Here is a 24,718-nt window from a genome sequence, read left to right as displayed (position 1 = left end):
CCACTGACCCATGACACTCACACACGTGCTTCAGCCTGTAGCCTATCGGCGAGCCAGGATCAGGTCAAGCCACACGTGACCTAGAGCACATCGGAGACCGCCATATTTAATGAGGGCTCCATAAAAGAACTAAACTAGCAGTTTTAAGAATGCCAAGCTATTTCTGTCTCCAATTCCTCGAGACCCAATCTTATCCTACATTATATTAACCGCGTTATTTTTAAAACGAAGTGATACGTTTGTGTTTTTTTTTTTTCATTTCCTTACAATACCATTGTGTACAAGTTTTACATTGCTATAGCTACACGCTAAACTTATGACAGACGCACGTTAGGATATATATGATAATGGAAGTTATTCTGTAACGAAGGCAGCCTTGCCATTAGTAAATATGGTGACTGCATGTGTTGCATCAGGTTTCTGATAGCGAGGCTGCGCTGGAGTGTACCGGGCGGCTGGTGACGTCATCAGCGCAGAGTCGGGGGGAACGCAGCGTGCTGCAGTGTGAGTGCCGCAGACATGCCCATGTACAGAGTGCAGCCATATAACAGCGGGGACATCAAGGTAGATCTGCCCAGCTGCATGTACAGGCTGCCCAACCTGCACCAGCCCATCAATGGACACCACGAGCAGGTAAATGTCACATCCAGCCTTCCTTCCTTTCAGGGTGAGACGTGTATCTCTGCCAGCATTGTCTATATACACTGGGGTTTCCAAGCATTGTCCATATACACTGTAGTTGAAGGCAGAAAGAAATACAGTATATATATATAGCTAACAGTTTACGCAGCACTTTACAATATAAGGGCAGACAGTACAATTACAATACAGCAGGAATCAGAGGGCCTTGTTCGTTAGAGCTTACAATCTAAGAGGGAGGGTCTAGAGGTATAAAATGGTAATAACTGTTGGAGATGGGCTGGAGAAAATGTGCAGTTGTTAGGTGGGGGCTGGATAGGCTTCTCTAAAGAGATGAGTTTTCAGGGATCGTCTGAAACTCAACAGAGTAGGAGATAGTCTGACAGATTGGGGTAGGGAGTTCCAGAGGATGGGAGAGGCACGGGAGAAGACCTAGAGGTGAGCATGAGAGGAGGTGACAAGGGAGCTAAAGAGCAGGAGGTCTTTGGTTGGTATTTTGAGATGAGATTAGTGATGTAGCTGGGGATCTAGTTGTGGATGGCTTTGTAAGTTAGTGTTAGTATCTTGAATTTTATTTGGGTGAGCGGCAGCCAGTGGAGGAATTGGCAGAGAGGGGTGGCAGACAATGCTGGCAGCAGCATTTATGATGGACTCAAGGGAGGATAGAGATCTATGCCGCATCTGGGGCACTCATTTAGTGTCTCCCAAGTGTTGTTGGCGCCCCCACTACATACTTGTCTACTTGGGGCATATTGTTCCGGGAGTTTCGTCAGTCTTGTGACGTGTCTGATGTTGACGCGTTTCGCTACGTCATATACAGCTATTGTCGGCCATAAGAATTGGTCCTCAATCCCTTCTTAGGTCCACGATGCGGTCTCAAGAGAGATCTACGCCGCATCTGGGGCACTCATTGTGTCTCCCAAGTGTTGTTGGCGTGTTGCTGGTGCCCCTGCTACATACTTGTCCCCTTGCGGCATATAGTTCTGGGGGTTCCGACAGTCCGGTAATGTGTCTATGATGTAGACGCGTTTTGCTACGTCATACGTAGTTTCGTCAGGATAACATGCTACCCTTCCTAATCTCCTCAAGTACGGAGCTGTCCTGTAGGAGGGGCCATCTAGAAATTGTATCTTAAGGTGGCATGTTTTACTATGCTTGGGTTATTTTTTCTACATATAGATTGGCCTTGAGGCTTTTCCCTAAGTCTCCCAAGGGACCAAGCCAAAGGGAACTAGAGATATATTGAAGAGTATAAAATTGGTTAGAACCTACCATTCTTTTAACTGTATAGGCAAATATCTCATTGCATAAACCAAATTGATTGTGCCTTCTGCTGGGAATAGGCCGAGAGAACCCGCTGCCCTTTACAAGCATGGGCTAATTCTCCAGGAATACCTGGCAATTTAGCTCCGTGTTTAACCCCAAAGGTACCAGAGCTCTCAACTTATAAATCCACCATTTTTCTTTTTTCTTTATCTTCCATCTATGTAGAATTTAGTGCAAGGGCAGGTGAGCATATAAATGACCTTAGTTGTGGAACAATTAATAAGATCCTTGATCCTATACTCTTATTCATTTTTGGAGTCCCTGAAAATGGCTGTACGATCCACAAAGGGGCACATTTGGTATTTGCCACATGGGAACAGCCCCTTTGATCTAGGGTACATGGTTACCCAGTTTTTAGCTGGACTTCTCACGAACCCTGAATTAATTTGAATATCGCACAGGTTGGATGCCCTGCGGGCCACCATTTTAGGGGAACTACCTACAAATTTAGCTGTTGGGTTATTCATAAGAAAAACCCAATGTTTTTTTAGAACCATGTCGAGGAGACAGGCAAACCTAAAAATAAAATCTACAAAAATGCCACAATTTTGCAAAAATAAGTGGCTTAGCCTTTCTCTCGACATGTGGATGGATCCATATGGATTTAAAAACAATAGATTGGACTAGGGGTACAAAAGACAATCTTACTAGGGAGGAACGACAGGCCCTGAAAGAACTAAGAGGCCAAAAACTTGATAACAAAAAGAAGCAATAAGGGAGGTATGGTGGTTTTATTGAATGAAAGCGATTATGAAAAAGATGTCCTAAGACACCTGAGGTATGTAACTACTTACCAACAATTACGGTATTAAGTGATCCATTTTCGATACTAGTAAGTTACTTAAATGAAAAGCTGGGATTGGTTAAAGAGGCAGGCCTGCTCACCAATTGTGAATTTGAATATTTCAAAGTAAATGGTTATAACACCCCTACCTTTTTTACATAATACCAAAAATACACAAAAATTTAGAAAAACCATCGGAAAGACCAATAGTTTCTGCGGTCAGGGGTCCCTTAAAACGAATTGGAAGAAATCTCGATCTTTTACTCAAAGATATGGTATCGGATTTAAAATCATTCGTAAACGATACCCGAGATGTTCTACAAAAAATTGAGAATGTTAAACTATAGGGAGACCTATGGCTGGTGGGGATGGATGTGGAGTCCCTCTACACATCAATCCCACATGCCTGTGGTTTACAAGCGGCAGAATTCTTCTTGGAAAACCATTTTCCAATGATGGGTTTACAGAATGAATTCCTGTTGGATCTGCTATCCGTTGCATTGGAAAATAATTTCTTCCAGTTCCTGGGTCGTGATTACCAGCAGGGGAACCACGATGGGGACACCATGGGCACCCGCCTACGCATGCCTCCATCTAGGAATGTGGGAGGAATGTGATGTCTACACCTCACCAATGTATCTTGGCCATGTATACCTCTGGCTAAGCTACATTAATGACGTGCTGGTTTTGTGTAGAGGGGATGTCAACCCCTTACATTTGTTTATCGAAGACCTTAATAAGAACAAACACAATATTAAACAGATTTTTTTCCTTTGCTAAAATACAAATCCCTTTCCTCAACCTCATGATCTCTATGGACAATCGGGCCCTCACCACGCATACTTTTCGAAAAGCAACAGCGGCGGCTAAAACTCTTTCAAGAGCTGATAGCCACCATCCTAAATGGTTAAAAAATAGGATCTCAGTGGGTCAGTTTTTACTTATTAAATGTAACTGCACAAAACAAGTCTATAGACAGGAAGTAAAACAACTTTATACAAGATTCTGAGAGCGTGGCTACTCCCATAGACAATTACGTGTTGCCAAACCTAAAGTCGCGGGTCGTAAGAGAAATGAACTACTTCAGAACAAAGAATTTTTGGAAAAAGAAAATTAACAGTCACAAGATATAGTTTGATCACCCAGTTTGGAGCCCAACGGGACAAAGTACGGGGGGTTCTACAAAAACTATTAGGTATTCTTATGAATAACCCAACAATCGCTAAATTTGTAGGTAGTTCCCCAAAAATGGTGCCCCGCAGGGCATCCAACCTGGGTGATATTCTGATTCATTCTAGGTTAGTGAGAAGTCCAGCTGAAAACTGGTTAACCATGCACCCTAGATCAAAGGGGATATTCCCATATGGCAAATGCCAAGTGTGCCCCTTTGTGGATCGTACAGCCATTTTCATGGACTCCAAAAATGAATCAAGGAATCCTTATTAATTGCTCCACAACTAGGGTCGTTTATATGCTCCCCTGTCCTTGCAATAAATTCTACATAGGTATAGCAAAAAGATAGCTAAGAGTAAGGATAGGTGAGCATATTAGAGAAATGAAAGAGAGAGACTCAGAAAACCCACTGGTGAAACATATTTTCAAAAAGTACGTGGAGGAAACTCTGAAGGAATGAAGATAAAGTGAATGTATGTCCTTAAATTGCCCCCAAGAAGAGGGGAATTGGCTAAAGTACTTTTAAAAAAAGAGCAATAGTGGATTTATAAGTTGAGAGCTCTGGTACCTTTTGGGGTTAAACCCGGAGCTAAATTGCCAGGTATTCCTGGCGAATTAGCCCAGGTTTGTGTAGGGCAGCAGTTTCTCTGTCTATTCCCAGTAGAAATTGATTGTGTTTATGCAATGAGATAGGTGAATATACATTAGGGATGCACCGAAATTTCGGCCACCGAAATTATCGGCCGAAAATGAGCCTCTCTCATTTCGGCCGATAATGGGTTAACAGTGCCGAAAATAAAAATGGCCGCCGTGGGGAAGGAGGAGGGCGCAGCGCAGCGCAGGGCAGGTTTCAAAAGTCCCGCCTCTGGCCGGCCGTCCGCCTCTTAATAATGTCCCTACTACTCTGTGCATTATGAATGGACATACTAGGCGGGGGGCGGGGCGAGCGGCCGCTATAGAGAGAACTATTGTGATCCTTCACTGTCAGCTCCTCACGTCTATGTATGAATGAGAACTGAACTGAGCTGACACCGGGCGGGGGGGCGGGCGGAGCGGCCGCTATTAGCTGTGACTATGTGAGAGCTTCACTTCCCTGACAGGCACGTATCTCCGCTGACAAGGAAGAGAAGCTCTCACATAGTCACAGCTAATAGCGGCCGCTCCGCCCGCCCCCCCGCCCGGTGTCAGCTCAGTTCAGTTCTCATTCATACATAGACGTGAGGAGCTGACAGTGAAGGATCACAATAGTTCTCTCTATAGCGGCCGCTCGCCCCGCCCCCCGCCTAGTATGTCCATTCATAATGCACAGAGTAGTAGGGACATCATTGAGAGGCGGTGCCGCCGGCCAGAGGCGGGACTTTTGAATGCAGGAGAGGACACCCGAGGAGGAGGACGCTGAGGCAGTGGGGGAGGGGGGAGGGGAGCTGAGGCAGCTTACCAATGCTATTAGTATTATGAGGCATGAGGGGTTAATGTATTGTCACTGCTGGTCACTCATCTATTAGTGACTGACCAGTGGCAGTTAATTAACCCCTTTTGTGCTGCATTAGTGCAACCAGTGTCAGTGTTAATTAACACTGGTTGCACTAATGCAGCACAAAGGGGTTAATTACCTGCCACTGGTCAGTCACTAATAGATGAGTGACCAGCAGTGACAATACATTAACCCCTCATGCCTCATAATACAAATACCATTGGTAATTAAATTAACCTCTTGCCAACCCATCACAGTACATATACTGTGACAGGGTGGCAGCGACAGGTGTAGGTGTACGTCGCTGCCTGTTTTTGGTTTATGTCCCTGTTCTATCCATTTCAAATTTTTTTGGGGGAAAAAGTCATTTTCGGTTTCGGTTTCGGTTTTCGGCCAAGGGCATCCTGCATTTTCGGTTTCGGTTTCGGCCCAAAATTTTCATTTCGGTGCATCCCTATATACAGTTATAAGAATGGTATTTTCTAACCGATTTTATACGCTTTGATATATCTCTAGTTCCCTTTGGCTTCCCTTGATATGGGAGATGTAGGGAAAAGCATCAGGGCCAAGCTATATGTAGAGAAAATAACCTGTCTAAGCATAGTAAAACATGCCACCTTAAGATACAATTTCTAGACGGCCCCTCCTACGGGACAGCTCTGTACTTAAGGAGATTAGGAAGGGTAGCGCGTTATCCTGGCGAAACTATGTATGATGTAGCAAAACGCGTCTACATCATAGACACATCCCCGGACTGTCGGAACCCCCGGAACTATATGCCGTAAGGGGACAAGTATGTAGCAGGGGCACCAGCAACATGCCAACAACACTTGGGAGACACAGAGTGCCCCAGATGCGGCATAGATCTCTCTTGAGACCGCTTCATGGACCTAAGAAGGGATTGAGGACCAATCCTTATGGCCGACAATACCGCTCACTCTATGCCAAACCCCAACAAGACTGAATGAGTTGGAGCAGGTACGATTTCCTACTGACCACGGTTGTGATAGGACACAGGTAATCCGGAGATTATCAGAAGATGGGGGTAAGCTGAGCTCGCTCCTGTTGTCACTGTGACAACATATCCACAGGATAGTTTTGAAATCTGTGAACTTTCCATATTCTATTGGACAGCTGATCCCTTCAGCCAGTGGTGTCCTTCAAATATTGCCTCACCAAATATGAGGCAATGAATCATGCTGCACAACCTTGTTAGTTGGAATATCCATATAGGGCCTATATGTTTTTTGTGTCTATCCATAAACACATGACCATGGTATTAGGTCTTTCTTAGACCAATCTTTGATAACACAGCAAGTGTCTGGTTACATAAGTGGCCTTAAAGAGGTTGTAAACCTCCGAATTTTTTTTTTTGAAAGACAAACACATACTTAGCTAGTATGCATCGCATACTAGCTCATTATGAAATACTTACCTTAAAACGAAGTGCTGACCGCTCACCTCTCTCATAGGCGACATGTTCTGTTGCCCTTCTTCCGGGTTTGCGGCATCCGGCCATCTGATTGGCTGGAGCCGCGATTACGTCACTCCCGCGCATGCGTGCGGGAGCTGACGGTCAGGACATGGGGCTCTGAAGAATCGGCACCAGCGGCCGTTCCTTCAGAGCGCATGCGCCAGTAATGTCACTGGCTGCATTTAAGGTAAATATCTCCTAAACGGTACATGTTTAGGAGATATTTACAGTACCTATAGCTAAGCCTTATTATACGCTTACCTATAGGTACAACTTGCAGAGGAGGGTTTACTTCCTCTTTAAGTGCAGGAGAGTCAGAGGGCCATGTGAATCACTGCCTTGACATCCCTATAGGAAGTTTACTCTTCCAGCACACTGAGCAGCTTCGCTCAGATCAAGGCAGTTGGTCCAGACGTATCTACAGGTCCCTCTCAAAAAATTAGCATATTGTGATAAAGTTCATTATTTTCTGTAATGTACTGATAAACATTATATTAAAAAAGAATAGCGCACACATGCAAAAGAAATGACTATCAAATATGGAGACAATCCATAAATAAAAATGGGGATTTAGTCCCACCATATGGCCATATCGTGCTCATATTTGTCTCCATATTTGATAGTCATTTCTTTTGCATGTGTGCGCTATTCTTTTTTAATATAATGTTTATCAGTACATTACAGAAAATAATGAACTTTATCAAAATATGCTAATTTTTTGAGAGGGACCTGTATACTAGTGTCTAGTGTTTTTTTATTTTCAGAATAGGTGATTGTAGGGGTGAATTTTTTGTGGTGCGTCACGTGCAATATTTAGTGACTGTACTCTTTTATTTAATGTAATTTCTTTATTAAAGACTTACCGTATTTTCACGACTATAAGGCGCACCGGATTATAAGGCGCAGTAGCAGTGAATGGTAAATTTTCAAACTATTTTCATATATAAGGCGCACCGGATTATAAGGCGCACTTTTTTTTTTTTGGAACATTGATCCGTGCGAGGTTTACTGGCAGGTGCTCATCGCGAACCCTTGGATGACAGTTCTGGCGGATACTTTATGCCAGGCATCCACTATCCACTGGCACACAGTGGCATTACTGGCCCGGCGTTGCCTCCCGGTCTTCGTGAAGGAGTGCTCTCCTTTCATCATCCAGTTTTCCCACCACGTGATTCGCAGTTTCGCCTTGAAGGAACGATTGACACTTATGTCCAGTGGTTGCACCCCTTTGGTCAAACCATCCAGTTAACAGTAAATTTTCAAACTATTTTCATATATAAGGTGCACCGGATTATAAGGCGCACTGCCAGTTTTTGATCAAATTTTAGGATTTTCAGTGCGCCTTATAGTCCGAAAAATATGGTAGTTTATAATTTACCCAATCAGTCCAGTTTTCTTTCCCAAATAACCGCTACATTATTCCTGAGGGGAGCTTTACTCCCTCTCAGAATTAACCATTTTTTCTATGCATGCCATAGGTTAGAGGGCAGAACTCCAAACTAATGATTTGGACATTTGGAGTCATTGTGGATGACCATAACCCCACTTTGCGGTTAATTATTCAATAGAAGAGCTACTGTAGCTCAAATTGCTGGAAAAGGTAATGCTGATTCTGATGGGTTTCAGAACACACAGTGCATTGCAGTTAGTTGTGTATGGGGCTGTGTAGCCGCAGACTAGTCAGGGATGCCCATGCTGACCTATGTCCACAGCCAAAAGTGCCCACAATGGCCATGTAAGCATCAAAACTGAACAATGGAAGGTGAAGGTGATGGCCTAGTCTAATGAATTCAAGAATGGTTTGAGGAACACATTGAGTTTGAGGTGTTAACTTGGTTTCCAAAGTCTCCAGATTTCTATCCAATCGAGCATCTGTGGGATGTCCTGGAAAAACAAGTCTGATCAGCGGAGACCCCACCTTGCAAACTACAGGACTTAAAGGATCTGCTACTGACGACTTGGTGCCAGATACCTCAGCATACCTACAGAGGTCCAGTGGTGTCTATGCCTCGAAGGGTCAGGGTTGTTTTGGTGGATTAAGGGAACCTACTCAAATTAGGTGGACATGTTATAGTGGGGTAATATTGTGTTGGCTTATCAGTGTATTTTCCTCTATAGCTGCTTAGGATAGGAATCTACTTTATGTGCACCAAATGCCTTTGCATACCCAGTTACCTTTTAAAAGAAGTGGTGACATCATCACTGTGCTATACATAGCCTGTATAGAGAGGGACCTAGCAGGCTCCTCCCACTAGAGGCTGAATGCAGAAAACTACAGTAGGGGGGGAAGAGGAGGCTAGTCACTCTGCACAAGGAGAGGGCAGCGCTGATCAGAATGATTTGTTCAGTTACTCACCTTTTGGCATCTAAAGATCCTACACGATCTGTTTGTTCCTTTATTCATACTTTAGAAAGGGCTTTGGACTCTTCTCCATTTGACAGTGTTTGTGATTGCCCCAGCACTGTCCTATGCTCCTACATACCTTGAAGTACCATTTTATTTTATTTTTTTTATTACTCCTGGCAGTTGATACTAGGAATGGTTTTATAGTTCTATACTGTAATTGCTGTATCTGTATTTAGAAACCATGCAAAATATAATTTATTCTTCATAATCTGATACTGTTTGCACTGTAAACATTCTCCCATTGGTTACATAATCTCTGATGTGCACTGCAAGTAAAGGAGCATCCAGAACCCGTGGCATTCTATAAGATCTCCCAGCGGATGCTGGTATGGCCCATCAGGGAAAACGGTGGAAGTAAATAGACATGTTGTTGCATCAGTATTCAGGTAGATGTGGCATGAGTCAACATGTCTGAATGTTGAGGTCAGTCAAAAAATTACTTTTTCTGCTGCTTCCCCATGCTGCTGTCATTTAACCGCTTGCCGACTGCTCACAGTATATTTACTGCGGCAGTCAGCCCCTCACAGGCAGAGCGACGTAGGTCTACGTTGCTAGCCTGTGAGGCTCTGGGGAGCGAGCGCGCGCCAACGGACCCCCCCGCGCGCGCGTGTGACCGGCGGACCCGATGTCCGCCAGTCACTCGGCGATCGGCGGGGGAGAGGGAGAAAGTCAGGCGGCTTGTGTAAACAAGCTGCCTGTCATTCTCCTCGGTGTAAAAACACTGATCACACAGTTCTACAATGTAGAATCGTTGATCAGTGTCCCTACAGCTCAACAGACAGCCAATCACAGTAAGAATCATGCCCCTAGGGACACACACCACCCCTCCCTCTCAAATAAAGTTAACCCCTTCACTACCAGTGTATTTTTACAGTAACAGTGCATATATATAGCACTGATTACTGTAGAAATGTCACTGGTAACCCCAAAAGTGTCAAAAATGTCAGTCAAGGGTCCGATCTGTCCGCCGCAATGTCGCAGTACCGCAAAAAAAATCGCAGATCGCCGCCATTGCGCGTTAAAAAAAAAAAACAACAAAAATGTTTCCCTTTGTTAGTAAACGCGATAACTTTTGCGCAAACCAATAAAAATACGCTTTTTGCGATTTTTTTTTTTTTTTACCAAACCTAGGTAGCATAAAACAGATTGGCCGTAAATGTTAAAAAATTTTGATTTTTACATTTTTTTGGGGGGGAATTTCATATAAAAAAAAATGTGAAAAATATTGTTATTTTTGCAAAATTGACGCTCTTTTTTGTTTATAGCACGTGATCAAAAAATCGCACAGGTGATCAAATACCACCAAAAGAAAGCTCTGTTTGTGGGGGAAAAAAGGACGTCAAATTCGTTTAGGTACAGCGTGGCACGACCGCGCAATTGTCCGTTAAAGTCACGTAGTGCCGAATCGCAAAATACCCCCTGGTCGTTTAGCAGCCAAATCCTCCGGGGCTTAAGTGGTTAAAGGGGTTGTAAAGTCAGAAGGTTTTATTATAATGCATTCAATGCATTACAATAAAACGCCTTCTGTGTGCAGCAGCCCCCCCCCCCAATACTTACCTGAGGTCCATCTAGATCCAGTGATGTTGTAGGTGAGTCTGGGCGCCAGTTGCTCCAGCTGCTGTCCATCAAAGTCAGTCGGCCAATGAGGAGAGAGAGGGGACGGGGCCGTGTCGTTACTCTGTCTGAATAGACACAGGAAGCTGTGGCTCAGCTCAGGTGCCCCTAGAGCAAGCTGCTTGCTGTGGGGGTACTCAACAGGAGGGAGAGGCCAGGGGCACAGAAGAGGGACCCGAGAAGAGGAGGATCTGGGCTGCTCTGTGCAAAACCATTACACCGATAAGTATAGGGTAAGTATAGTATGTATGTTACTTTAAAAATAACTATTGGAGCAGTGTCCATGGAATCCATATAGCTGCTGTTTTCTGCATGTTTTTATTTTATTTTATGCAGTTTATTGCAAACGGCATACTTTTTATTTTGTCACATGGATGACAAATCCAAACAGGTGTTAGAGGAAGTAAACCCCCGCAGTGCGGACAGCACGGCCGACATGTTCGGCCATCCTGCTTCTTGGATCGCGTCCATCTGATTGGCCGGAGGCGTGATTACATTCACGGCATAGGGCTCTGAGGGAACGGAACGGGTGGCTGTTCCTTCAGAGCGCATGCACCGATGACGTCATCGGCTGCATGCACTGTAAATCTCTCCTAAACGGTGCATGTTTAGGAGATATTTATAGCACCTATAGGTAAGCCTATATTAAGACTTACCTATAGATAAAAGTATTTAAAGTGGGTTTACAACCACTTTAAATAACTCTGCCTTTCATATCTGAAGGCCAGGTAAAAAAAAAAAAAAAAAAACAGGAAGCTGAAATATATGACAGGAACATTGTAAAGTAGATTACATAATATTGGTAATAAAGGTTGTCTGTCAACTTTTAAGTTAAAAAAATATGAACAGGAACATAACACCAAGTATACATGTTGTGTCCAAATATATTTATAATTGATTTAGACCAACTGACATTAACTAACATTTTACAATGTATTCATCTCAATATGGAGCATGCATGCTCCCTAATCAGTAACACAATGGTTAACCACATATAAGCGCTATATGAACCCACGATGATGTTTAATGATGGTAGCGATAATGCTCATTAATGATGCCGATATATTTTTCCAAAATACCTGTGGGGCCGTATTAAAGCAGCCCACAGACCGGACTTTGGACATGCTTGCTTTACAGGCTCCTAAAACAAAAAATAATAAATGCATATTTTTCTACCTGCAAAAAAGTGCATTTTAATATTTTTTCTAAAAAGGTGAACTTATCCTTTTATTTTGAAACAGCGTTCGCTTACATATTTTAACTACATGTATTGTATTAAGCCCCATACACACGTGCAGATTATCTGCAGACTTTTGTCTGCAGACTTACCTTTTCTATGTAGTGCAAGGGCCTGCCGGATTGCATACAAATTGAAAGTGTTTAGGTTTGACCTCATATTATATGGTTTTGGTAAGTCTGCAGACAAAAGTCTGCAGATAATCTGCACGTGTGTATGGGGCATTAGAGAAACGTAACAATGTGTTTTGAAATAACACAGCAAATGTTACCAACATTCTTTAAGTTCCCTTCACTGAAACTAATGGGCCAAGCCCAACCTCTGAAAAACAACCCCAAGCCACAATCCCCCCCCCCCCCCCCCCACCAAGTAATTTGGACCAGTTTACAAAGGAAGGTCCATAAAGACGTGGATGAGCGTGTTTAGGGTGGAGTAACTTGACTGGCCTGCACAGAGTCCTGACCTCAACCTGTAGAACACCTTTGGGATGAATTAGTGCACAGACTGTAAGCCAGGCCTTCTCATCCATGTTAGTGCCTGACCTCACAAATGTGCTTCTGGAAGAATCGTTAAAAATTCCCATAGACACGCTCCTAAACCTTGTGTACAGCCTTCCAAGAGAGGGCCAACTCAATATTGAACCCTATAGGCTAAGATTGGGATGCCATTAAAGTTAATGTGTGTGTTAAGGCAGGTGTCCCAATGTTTTTGATAATGTAGTGTGTGTATATGTATTAATATTATATTACAATTCTTCCCCAGCATTGATGCCAATTTACGCAAAAGTAAACCCCAGCATTGCTGTGAGCAGCAGCATTAGTAACCCCTCACATCGGTGCCAGTTTCTGCAATAACCCCAGCATAGATGGTAGTTTAAGCAATAATAACCCACAGCATCTGTGCCAGTTTTGCAATAATAATCCCCAGAATTGGTGCCAGTTTACACAAAAATAACCCCCAGCGTAAATGGCAGTTTCCATAATACGACGCAGCATCTGTGCCAGTTTAACAATAATAACCTCCAGCATACGTAATAACCCCCAGTATTGATGGCAGTTTCTTCACTAATAATCCCCATCATTGAGCGGGCGAGAGAGAGACAGACAGACACTCTCTATGGCACTTCAAATCTCATCATAACAGGCTCCCATTTCTCAGCTCAGCACACATCATGAGGTGATGCTCATCCACGGGGGTCACTGATGCCTGTCAGCCTTTCTCGTTACGCTCACTTCCTTCCACACACTACCCGCACTTTTCCCCTCCCCACTCCCCCTCTAAATCAAAGTCCTGTCCCCCCTCCTCCTCAGTCTCAGCTATGTCCTTGTCCTCTCAGCTGCTCCCTCTAACTGCCTCCTCTGCTTACGCCGCCTACTCCTCCTCTCCACCCCTCCCTCCGTCATCTGTCCTCCATCATCAGCTGCCATCCCCTGTCCCTCCATCTCTGCTCAGTTCCCTGGCCTCCACCTTAGACTCTCAGTCAGTTCCCTTGTCAGCAAGGGGCCGCAGAAGCTGGAGGAGGTGGGTGGAGCTGAGCACTAGGAGGTGGAGGAGGTAGTTACATCCTCCTCCACTCTGAATGCTGGGGTATATATGTCACTGACTGCTAGGCACAAGGTGGTTATAGCAACGAGCAATTTGACAGTGGCAGAGCCATCAGAACCAGAACTGCATCCTGGCTAGGCGGTGCATGCGGAATGTTGACCCATTGCTTTCTGTTTGCCATCTGTTCTTTTTGGGCAGCTGGGCCTATATTAAGTTAGGGACCTGGAGCTGCAGCTCCAATAGCCTCTATATTAATCTGGACCTGCTGGTTAGTGTATGGGATCTGGAAAAGGAAGGTCTTAGGTAATTTTTAGAAATCGTTTAATTCCCCTTCAGTAAATTAGGTAATTTTTAGAAATTTATAAGAATTTACTGAAGGGGAATTAAACATTTTTTTTTTTTTTTTTTTTTTTTTTTTTTTTTTTGAGAACATGTTATGTATTATTGCATTTGTATGAACTGGAATGTAGTTTGACACTCCTTCTTCTTTAAACTGCTTTAGGTGATCTAAATATTTAACAATCCTGCCTTCAGGCACAGGAGGAGATGAGCTTTGCTGATTGTCCTCACCTCTGCAAAAATAATTTATTATTGGAGTGTCAGTATGTATTTGTCCTTTAGTGTACATATGGTAAGAAACTACTAGTAAGCAAAACTTGATTTTTCAGAATGAGGTCAGCAATGGCAGCCCCTGCACGGATTGTGTCATTGAACAGTCTAGTTAATTACTATTTTCTGTTTGCACACCTTTACATTTATTGAGCAACAACTTTTTTGTCCTTTTTTCTGACTTTTATGTTTGTTATATCCTAAGGAGCAAGCTGATCCAGCTATTCAAGCCTTGGAGTCCAGGCAAGAAGACATCTTGAAGCGCCTCTATGAGCTGAAAGCTGCTGTTGATGGCCTCTCCAAGATGATCCAAACTCCAGATGCAGATCTTGATGTGACGGACATTATTCAGGCAGATACAACAGCAGCTCCGGCCGCTCAGACAGCAGACCTGGATGCTATACTTGGAAAAGTATGTTATTCCTGCTTAGTGTTGGTAGTGCACAGTGTTCATTTTTTATAAAACAGCCAGGGGGTGGTGTCCATCTGAGAGCCAATAATACTGGGTATTTTTAATAGAAGCCAAGGGATGCTGTTAATCTGATATGTCTTCTGACGCTGACTGACCCCCCACTCCCCACCCTGATTGGCTGTGACATGTGGCCTAAATAGCTCAGATCAAACAGGAAATGTTCTCTCCAGCAATACAGACCCTAACTGAGCATGTGCAGCTTGACTCCACAGTGCAGGAGGGGGAGGATCTGTGCATATAGGATCACGCAGCCTTTTTACACAATGCAGAGGAGTAACCCCTTAAGTTCCATAATTAGTTTAATAAGCATGCTTTACTGCATATATAGACTGATTTTAGTGTTGGGGGTTAAGTAACACTTTAAAACCAGTGTGAAATGAGGTTAGAGATCTAGATCTAGTTAGGTGCTTCAGTCCAACCCCTGTATGCGCCCTCAGATTTTTCTCAGGGGCATTGCATTGCATAAAGAATTAGATATTGCAGTATTTGATAACAAACAATAAGAAGTAATATTCTAATGATAAAATGGAGTATCGTGGTCTACAGGAGATAAACTCCAAATTATGTTACCTCCCGCCATTTGTCTATATGGCGGGCGGGAAGTAGTTAACTTTAAATACTCATCTGACGTCGCCCCAGTCTTACTGCGCTTTCGCGCACCCGTGGAGGGTGCACCATGCAGCGATCTCGGTAAAGAGCCGATAACGCAGCTTTTTACCCATGCGATCAGCTGTGTCCAATCACAGCTAGTCCCCGTGTAACCAAGGAAATGCTGTTTATTGGGTCTCCTCGCCTCACACTGACAGTGTGAGGAGAGGAGAGCCAGTCAGCAGCATCTACCCACAGGGGAGACCCTGTACCAATAAACAGGGCTCTGATCATAACAGTTCCCAGCGGTGATGTCAATCTGTGCCTATCAGTGCTGCATATTACAGCCTTCTTATCAGTGCAGCCTCACCAGCGCACATCAGTGAAGGACAAAAATTATTTTACAAAATTTTCTGACAGAAACTAAGTAACTTTTTCTTTCAAATTTTTTGGTCTTTTTTGTTTTTTAAGCAAAAAATAAAAATCATGCGGTAATTAAATACCATCAAAAGAAAGCTCTATTTGTGTGGAAAAAATGATAAAAAATTTCATTTGGGTACAGCGTTGCATGACCACGCAATTGTCATTCAAAGTGTGACTACACTGAAAGCTGAAAATTTGCCTGGGCAGAAAGGGGGTAAAAGTGCCCGGTATTGAAGTGGTTAAAGATCTTGTAAATAGTAAACAGATGCTTGAGAGATAACTGTAAACTCCAATAAAAAAAAAAAAATGATCTGGCCTGTAACATATCTGTATTGGGCTCCTTTCATAAAAAGAGGACTCCGTTTTGATTAGAGATGTAAAATTTCCAGAAATTATGAAGGTCGGAAAAAAACTGTTTTTTTCAGTGTTCAGAAGAGAGTGGGACTACGTTTCAATGGACATTTAATCAGAATAATTTTCTGAGCTGAAATTGTCAGTATCTGTCTCTGGTTTGCAGCTACTCTTTTTTTTTTTTTTGTCCGTCATGACAATTAGGAACTTCTAAAAACTGAAGGTTTTCCCGGATCGAAACAAGCTTCTCTACCCTTTTCACGTCAGTTTATTTCTTGACTTTGTGTGAGTGTTTCCAAACATAGAGCAGATTCTTTCACATGCTGCAGAAGATGGAGGTATCTGGAGAAGGCGAGAAGCAATAGTAGTCAGAGGCTGTGTTGTGCAAAGACCTTGCCACCATGTTGCAGGAGGAATATGTTTGGCAGAATCCCAGATTGCATTTCTGGACCAAATCCCTTATTCTGCAACATTTGAAAGTCCCTTCCCAAGTCCTAAATGTGATGCTTGTTTTGTGATCACTGGGGTAAGAACCAGATTACTGGTAATTAAATTATTTACACAAAAGTTTATAAAGATAAACTAATGTAGCTAAATGATTCAGTTTTCTGGATTCAGAATCAGATAAATGTAAACTCTTACCTTTTTTAATTAAGTACCGTATTTATTGGCGTATAACACACACTTTTTCCTCCTAAAAATGGAGGAAAAAGCAGCAGTGCGTGTTATATGCCGATCTTAAGAAAAAAACGGCCAGGAAGCATTGCCGAGAGCAGAAGGGGCGGGCCGGGCCGAGGAGAAGGAAGGACGAGCTGTCATAAGAGCAGAAGGGGGCGGCCCGGGCCGAGGGGAGAACGAGCGAGCGCAGTCATCGGAAGTCCCGCCTATGACAGACGTCACACGTCTCGGCAGAGGAGTTCCGATGACTGCGCTCGCTAGTTCTTCTTTCTCCTCGGCCCGGCCCGCCCCTTCTGCTCTTATGACAGACAGCTAGTCCTTCCTTCTCGGCCCGGCCTGCCCCTTCTGCTCTCGGCGCTCCTTCCCGGCCTTTTTTAAAACAAATATGGTCAGTTCCAATGGCGCTTGCGAGGCTGCATATTTGGACATTGCGCTTGCGAGGCTGCATGGACACTGCTGGTGGGCTGCATACATGGACACTGCTGGTGGGCTGCATACATGGACACTGCTGGTGGGCTGCATATATGGACACTGCTGGTGGGCTGCATACATGGACACTGCTGGTGGGCTGCATACATGGACACTGCTGGTGGGCTGCATACATGGACACTGCTGGTGGGCTGCATACATGGACACTGCTGGTGGGCTGCATACATGGACACTGCTGGTGGGCTGCATACATGGACACTGCTGGTGGGCTGCATACATGGACACTGCTGGTGGGCTGCATACATGGACACTGCTGGTGGGCTGCATATAAGGACACTGCTGGTGGGCTGCATACATGGACACTGCTGGTGGGCTGCATTGTTGGACTGCTGATGAGGCTGCATTCATGGGCACTGGTGAGATATCATTTGATTTAAAAAAAAAAAATGTTCTGAGTTCAAAGCTGTTTATTTTAAATTTAAGCTTTTTTCCTGAAATTTCTCTCCAAATATTGGGGTGCATGTTATACGCCGGCACGTGTTATACGCCGATAAATACGGTATATACTTTCAGTTCCTTTTTTGTTGTTCTGTATTTTCTTCCAATGCTTTTGAGGCCTAGTGAAGAGGACAGAACAAACACATCCACTAACATGCAAAAGCAAAACTGAAACCTTTTTCTTGTTACAATCGCAGCACAGCACCTCCTAAAGGAAGAAATGCACACTGTTCTTGCATTGGAGGGCTCAGTTTCTGCAGAGTGGACATGGATATAGCCGGCTCTTCTCTATTGGTTGACCAGATCAGATCGGAGGTAGGTGGGTGTAAATGGACACAAGTCTGTTTACACCTACGGGTCCATAGGAGTTAATCGACTGTCCGATCAGGTCCACTTAATAAAAACTCATAAGCGGACCTGATCGGACTCTTCATGTGCACTGGGACTTGACATGCCTCCACTCTGGATTAGGGAGCACAGGGGCACCTTTGGCCAGCAGAAATGTTAATCTGGGGGAGGGGAGTGTTAGATGTACTAGCAGATTTGAATACACTAACAAATTGAACCAAACACGTTTTATAAGCAGTTACAGCAACAGGTTTTTTTACTTTTGGGAAAAAAGGTTTTACTTAAATTAAAGCTGACCCTCAAAAGCAGCCCTGTAAGTGGTAAATTGTTTATCTCAAACCCCCTTATTGCTACATCTGCATGACTGCCTGTTCTGTTAAAAAAAAAAAAAAAAAAAAACAGACTTAATGGCAGGATCACCAGGTGGAAATAAAGGAGTGAAAACGAATACAGCCATCACATCTAAGAATTGGTAAGCTGCAGTATAATGAATGTTTGCTTATGGAGTTAATACCACTTTAAATGGAAAACAAAATTTGAGTGTGAAATCAATTCATAAAGACTGCAGAGCTGCAGTAACATCAGCAGTGTATTTACTTCTCCCCGAGTTGTAACAATTTTATGATTTCTGTTTTAACAATATGTTTTATTTCTTAACCCAGGATTATGGTGCTTTGAGGGATATTGTCATCAATGCAAATCCTGCTGTGCCTCCACTTTCCCTGCTGATCCTGCACAGCCTGCTGTGTGAACGCTATCTAGTGCTGTCAGCAGTACACACACATTCTTCTGTCACAAACATCCCAGAACCTCTTCTCAAGTGCTTTGGGGAGCAAGTGAATAAAAAGTATCGCCAGGAATATCAGCTTGGCTTCACTCTCATTTGGAAAGATGGTAAGCTGTGACAAGCTACAGTACTCGTGATTCATGCAAAGGAAATTGGAGCTGTTGCCCTCGGCAAGCCCAAACCATGTTGCAACTTTCTGAAAGTGAGGGATGAAACTGAGTATTTTTTGGGTGCATTTGTTGTTGATGCATTTTTTTTTATTTGTCAGGAGAGCAGCAGCATGTACCAAAATATACATTTATTTATTTTCTAAGGAGCCTGCAGAGCATTGCACTAGCAATCAGGAGATTGCAATTGCAGACTCTCAGCATAGCGGTCTGCATGTACCTTGTATGGACAGGCAGTTACTTGAGAGCAGGAAGCTCAATGGACTATGCAAGAGCTCACTAGCGCCATCTCCGCTCATTGAGAACTATAAGCCGCCAGCTGCAATGGCTGATGGTACTTGTAGGCATGCATTCACAGGAAACTGAACGGTGTGGGCAGAGCCACACTGTTTTCAAATTGTGACAGGTGCAGGGAGAGGATTCCCCGCCTGCTGTCATAAGGAGGGGGGGGGGTCAGGGGGCAGAAGCTGCAGATGCTGGAACATGATACACTATATTACCCAAACGTATTGGGACACCTGCCTTTACACACACATGAACTTTAATAGTAGCTTTATTCTGTAGGGTTCAATTTTGAGTTGACTCACCCTTTGCAGCTATAACAGATTCAACTCTTCTAGGAAGGCTGTCCATAAGGTTTAGGAGTGTGTCTATGGGAATGTTTTGACCATTCTTCCAGAAACGCATTTGTAAAGTCAGGTACTGATGTTGGACGCGAAGGCCTGGCTCGCTGTCTCCGCTGTAATTCATCCCATAGGTGTTCTATTGGGTTGAGGTCAGGACTCTGTGCAGGTTTGTCAAGTTCCTCTACCCCAAACTCGCTCATCCATGTCTTTTAAGACCTTATTTGTGCACTGGTGCGCAGTCATGTTGGAACAGGAAGGGGCCATCCCCAAACTGTTTCCACAAATTTGGGAGCATGAAATTGTCCAAAATGTCTTAGTATGCTGATGCCTTAAAAGGTCTCTTCACTGGAACTAAGGGGCCAAGCCCAACCCCTGAACCAAACCAAAATCCCCCCTCTACTAAATGATTTGGCCCAATGCACAAAGAATGGTCCAATATTCCCATAGACACACTCCTAAACCTTGTAGACAGCCTTCCCAGAAGAGTTGAAGCTGTTATAGCGGCAAAGGGTGGGCCAACTGAATATTGAACCCTACGGACGAAGACTGGGATGCCATTAAAGTTCATGTACGTGTAAAGGCAGGCGTCCCAATACTTTTGGTAATATAGTGTATGTGTTCCAAAGTTGAACTTGGCCTTTAAATGTTTTAACAAAAGGCTAAGAGTAACACTAACCTAACACTGTAATCTCAGATTATTCACGTTTGCCTCCCTGCTCCAAAAGCTAATGTTGATTCTGCAGCCAGGGTCCTAAGTTAGGTAAAACCTGTTCTATATTACCTCAGAGCAATTTGTTTAGTGTACATAGCCATCAGACACAGAAACGTATCAACCATGGCATACTTTTATTGAAAAATGGCACCCACATGAGATCAGATTTGTGATATGCTTGACGTAAATATAAATGCAGTATATGCCATCTTAAAAGTGCATAGAAAGTGCAGACAGTTACATTTTAGATATAAATACCCCATTAATATCTTTTGAAACTGCTTCACCTTTGCAGATCAGAACAAAAGGGGGAAAAAAAAAAGTTTGTGTGCGCAAACCCTTTCATTGAAAGTAAAGCCTTCATTAAACATGTCAGTTTGGTTGTTACCTGCAACAGTTGCCAGGCACAATCATTGCTTAACTCCTGGGAGTGCCATGAGCTCCACAGCATGTTAATATGCGTAATGCTATACAGACAAGTTCACAAAGTGATAATTATGCAAGTTTGATAGCAACCAACACGATAGGTTGAATTTAAATTTTTGTTTCGCCTATTAAATTTGAGCTGAAATCCTTTATTTTTTTATTTTTTTTATTCTTTTTTTGCTTTCCCAAAAAAAAAAAGATATGAACAAATGTGTCATACGAGAGACTGCAAAGCAGCATCAATCAAACAATAGAACAGCAGCACCAGTAGCTATTACAGTGTATTTGTCGCTTACCATGGATAGCTTTATCATACAAAATCTCACAGTATACAATTTAAGCCTGTAGTAAGGATTGCACCTATTTTAATGAAGTGTTATCAATTCATACACCTGTAAAGGGTTATATAGAGAATGGACCCTTCCAATAAATAGGCACAAAGCACATACGCTGCCAGTGGTCAAAATAGGGATATCTGAGAGGTTTTACAGGCCAAGAGTATTTAGTCAGACACTGGATTTTGCAGGGACCCATCCTCCCCAGACCTTATCAAATTTGGTAGGTGCTTTGCTGCTGGCATACGTAGCTTTATACAACATTAAATCCAAGCTTTCCAGGCAGACAAAGTCTGCGCTGAAGCTTTCTTCCAAGAGAGAATAATGAGTTTTCTGGCATAGAAAAATAATAAAGCAAGTAGGGTGCAAACTATTTTGTAGGGGCTAAAGGGTCCACCAAACTCGAGATGTCTCAGTAGTGGGATCAATGGCAATAGTCCTAACCTATTTGAATACAATGTTTAATCTTCTGCCAGTACTGCTGAATGGCTGGGCACTCCCAGAATATCAGGATAAAAATGGCATTCGGAAAGAAGCAGCGCCAGCAGTTGGCCGTTTTGATTACTGTATATTCTAGCCAGCCTAGCTGGGGTCAGATAACTCTGTAAGAATTTATACTGGTTCAAGTGATACTTAGCTGACACCAATCTAGTAAACAAGGCTGAGCAGGGACCTTTTATTGCACTGCTTTTCAACCCATTCATAATCCCAGGATTTTAAAAGAGATCAAAATTTGTTTATTTGTACTCTCAAATAGTGCTTAGTAGTTCAGTCATTTTAAGACTTGTGTGTAGAAAAAAAAATGAGCTCACAGTGTTAAGTTGCAGGCCCTATAAGTTCTTTGTATGTGCCATTGGTTTTGGTAAATAGACCTAGAGCAAGTACTGGAGTCAAAACGCATGTTAACAAAACCAGGACAGACAAGATTGAGCAAGTTATTAGTATTTTAGCTAGTGCTGGTATCCAGACCTTTGCATTCTCTTACAGCACTCCCGCTTGAGGACTGTGATGAGGCTTTGATCAAGCTAATAGGTTCATACTTTCCCTTCAAAAATATTATTCCATACATATCTGAGCCCAGAGAAATAAATGATGTCTAGCTTTTGTGGGTTCCAGATACAGTAGCATCCTTTAGTCCCCATGTGAGATTTTTTTTATTTCACAGAGTAAATAAAGATTTTTTTTTTTTTTTTGTGTTCCGTGTATGAGACCGAAAGTCTCAGCTTTAACCTGGAGCACAGTGCGGTATGCTGTATGTATTCACAGCTACATTCATATTTTTACCGCTCATCCAGTGGCCATCGTTGGTTTGGGTCAGCTTGTAAAGTGTATCAAAAGCTGGTGGTCAGCTTTAAATACAGTAATGCAAGACAAGCAACAAAATTACACTATACTTAATGTATTCTGTAATAGTTTTTAGGAGTTACTTGTACTTAAAGTGGAGTTCCAACCTATCAATCCCAGGAGTCAATGGGTATCCGCCACTTTTGGCATCGAGTTATTTCAAAACTGGAAATGATGCAATGCCAGGGGGCACTTCCCTTCCTTCTGGGTTTTGTTGATTGACAGGTTGCCATAACAAGGGGACAAGAACTTTTGCCGCCATTACTATGGCAACCTTCAATCAACACAGTTCGTCACTCTGTGTCTTGAGTGCGCAGGCGCAAGATCGGGAGGTGCATGCTGGTTCAGATGCCCACAGTAAGAATGGCCGCTGTCTGTATACCAGGGACACTGTGAGTACATGAAGATTTATAAGCCACATCATTGATTACACTGTAAACAGCATCCACTTTCATTTGTAGTAGCAAAGAAAATCATGGGGGTGCTTGAAAAAAAAAAAAATTCACAAGGAGACTGGAACACTGTGCTGCAGTTGGTAGATTACATGGAATCAGCTCCAGTCTTAATACCGGACTACTCCTGCTCAAGTAGGTTTGGGTGATAGAAGCCACTGAGTTTTAAGTCAAATCGCAGATGATATTTATATAGTTAGTTATTAATTTTGCCTCCTATAGTTGCAATTCAAATTTTCTCTTTTTTTTTTTTCCCCCCCCTCTAGTGCCCAAACCACAGATGAAATTCAGCATTCAAAATATGTGTCCTATTGAAGGAGAAGGCAACATAGCTCGTTTCCTGTTTTCCCTCTTGGGTAACTCTTACAATGCTGTTACAGCCACACTGATTGACAGCTGGGTGGACACGGCCATCTTCCAACTCCGAGAAGGCAGTAGTAAAGAGAAAGCTGCTGTTTTGCGGGCCTTGAACTCTGCATTAGGCAAGGCTCCCTGGCTGGTGGGAAATGAACTGACCATTGCAGATATCGTCAGTTGGTGTGCCATTCAGCAGTCTGGTAACCTGACTGCCATTCCAGCAAATGTGGAGAAGTGGATGAAATCTTGTGAAAACCTCACATCCTTCCATTCAGTGCTAAAGTTGTGGGTGAGCACAGTGGGTTAGAGCAAGTTCCAAATAATAATAAACATGCAAACTGTTATTATTGGGTAATATTCTATGGAGTTCCTTCCTAAGTGCATGTCATCTATTTAAGGGCACCATGAAAATTGCCATTTTATAAAAAATGGTTCCAAGAAAAATAAAATAATTTTACACCTTTTTTGTGTTTTGTCTAATTCCTCTAAAATATTAACCTGAATAAGAGGGTTATTCAAAAATACTCTGAAAGGAAAGAGTGTTTTAAAGGTCAATTCAGGCAGCAAGTGAAAGCATTTAGAGAAGTGTTAAAGGAGTTGTAAAGGCAGAAGTTTTTTTTTATCCTTATGCATTAAGATAACAAGCCTTCTGTGTGCAGCAGCCCCCCCCCGATACTCACCTGAGCCCCGTCTCTCTCCAGCGATGTGCACGAGTGCCTCAACCATCCGAGACTCTCCCATCGGATTGGTTAAGACACGGCAGTCAGTCAGCCAATCAGGAAAGAGAGGGGGCCGGGCTGCAGCTCTGTTTCTGAATGGACACAGGGAGCTGTGACTCGGCTTGGGTGCCCCCATAGCAAGCTGCTTGCTGTGGGGGCACTCGACAGGAGGGAGAGGCAGGAGCACAGAAGAGGGACCCGAGAAGAGGAGGATCTTTGCTGCTCTGTGCAAATCCACTACAACAGAGCATGCAAGTATAACATGTTTGGTATTTTTATTGAAAAAAAAAAAAAGAGACTTTACAATCAATTTAATGCTCTCTAATAAACACAGAAAATATATGATAAAATCAGAAGGTTCACCCTTATGTGAATTCTAGATGAATCCCTCCAGTATTGGTGTAGCCAGAACATCTTTGCAGCTGAAGGAGCTCTAAAAGACCTTAAACCTGTAACAGCAGGCTGACAATCCAGATGCAAGCTGGTACGAACTGCATTAATCAGGTTTGAAAAAAATCCTTGACTCGGAGTCATCTGCAGGTGGCTCAAAAACATCCTCTCCAGCTGAAGACTGCTGGGACTCTGAATCAGAGATCGTAAAAGGGGCTTCAGGATGGTCAGAGGTGGACTGCCCAAGATGGTGCTTGGGTGCACTTAGAGCCTCTGCTTCAGTAGCTGGGCCCAGACAGGGCAGAGTGCACATGGAGGTCCCTGCGGACATCGG

The 24,718-nt window shown here is 43.3% G+C and overlaps 1 protein-coding gene across 1 annotated transcript; it reads left to right on the top strand.

Moving 5' to 3' along the window:
- Positions 1 to 446: 446 nt before the first annotated feature.
- AIMP2 (aminoacyl tRNA synthetase complex interacting multifunctional protein 2) lies at positions 447 to 23,582 on the top strand (the record flags this gene model as incomplete). The annotated part of the gene is made up of 4 exons (XM_082261709.1): positions 447 to 633; positions 14,488 to 14,694; positions 18,732 to 18,963; positions 23,185 to 23,582. The coding sequence occupies exons 1-4, from the start codon at positions 520 to 522 to the stop codon at positions 23,580 to 23,582; spliced, it is 951 nt and encodes a 316-aa protein (XP_082117835.1). The 5' UTR covers positions 447 to 519.
- Positions 23,583 to 24,718: the final 1,136 nt, after the last annotated feature.

This window comes from Pelophylax lessonae (assembly GCF_965119305.1).
Source record: "Pelophylax lessonae genome assembly, chromosome: 6".
NCBI classification, from domain to species: domain Eukaryota; kingdom Metazoa; phylum Chordata; class Amphibia; order Anura; family Ranidae; genus Pelophylax; species Pelophylax lessonae.
The sequence above is the reverse complement of the archived record's forward strand: the minus strand, read 5'-3'. Positions and strand labels throughout refer to the sequence as shown.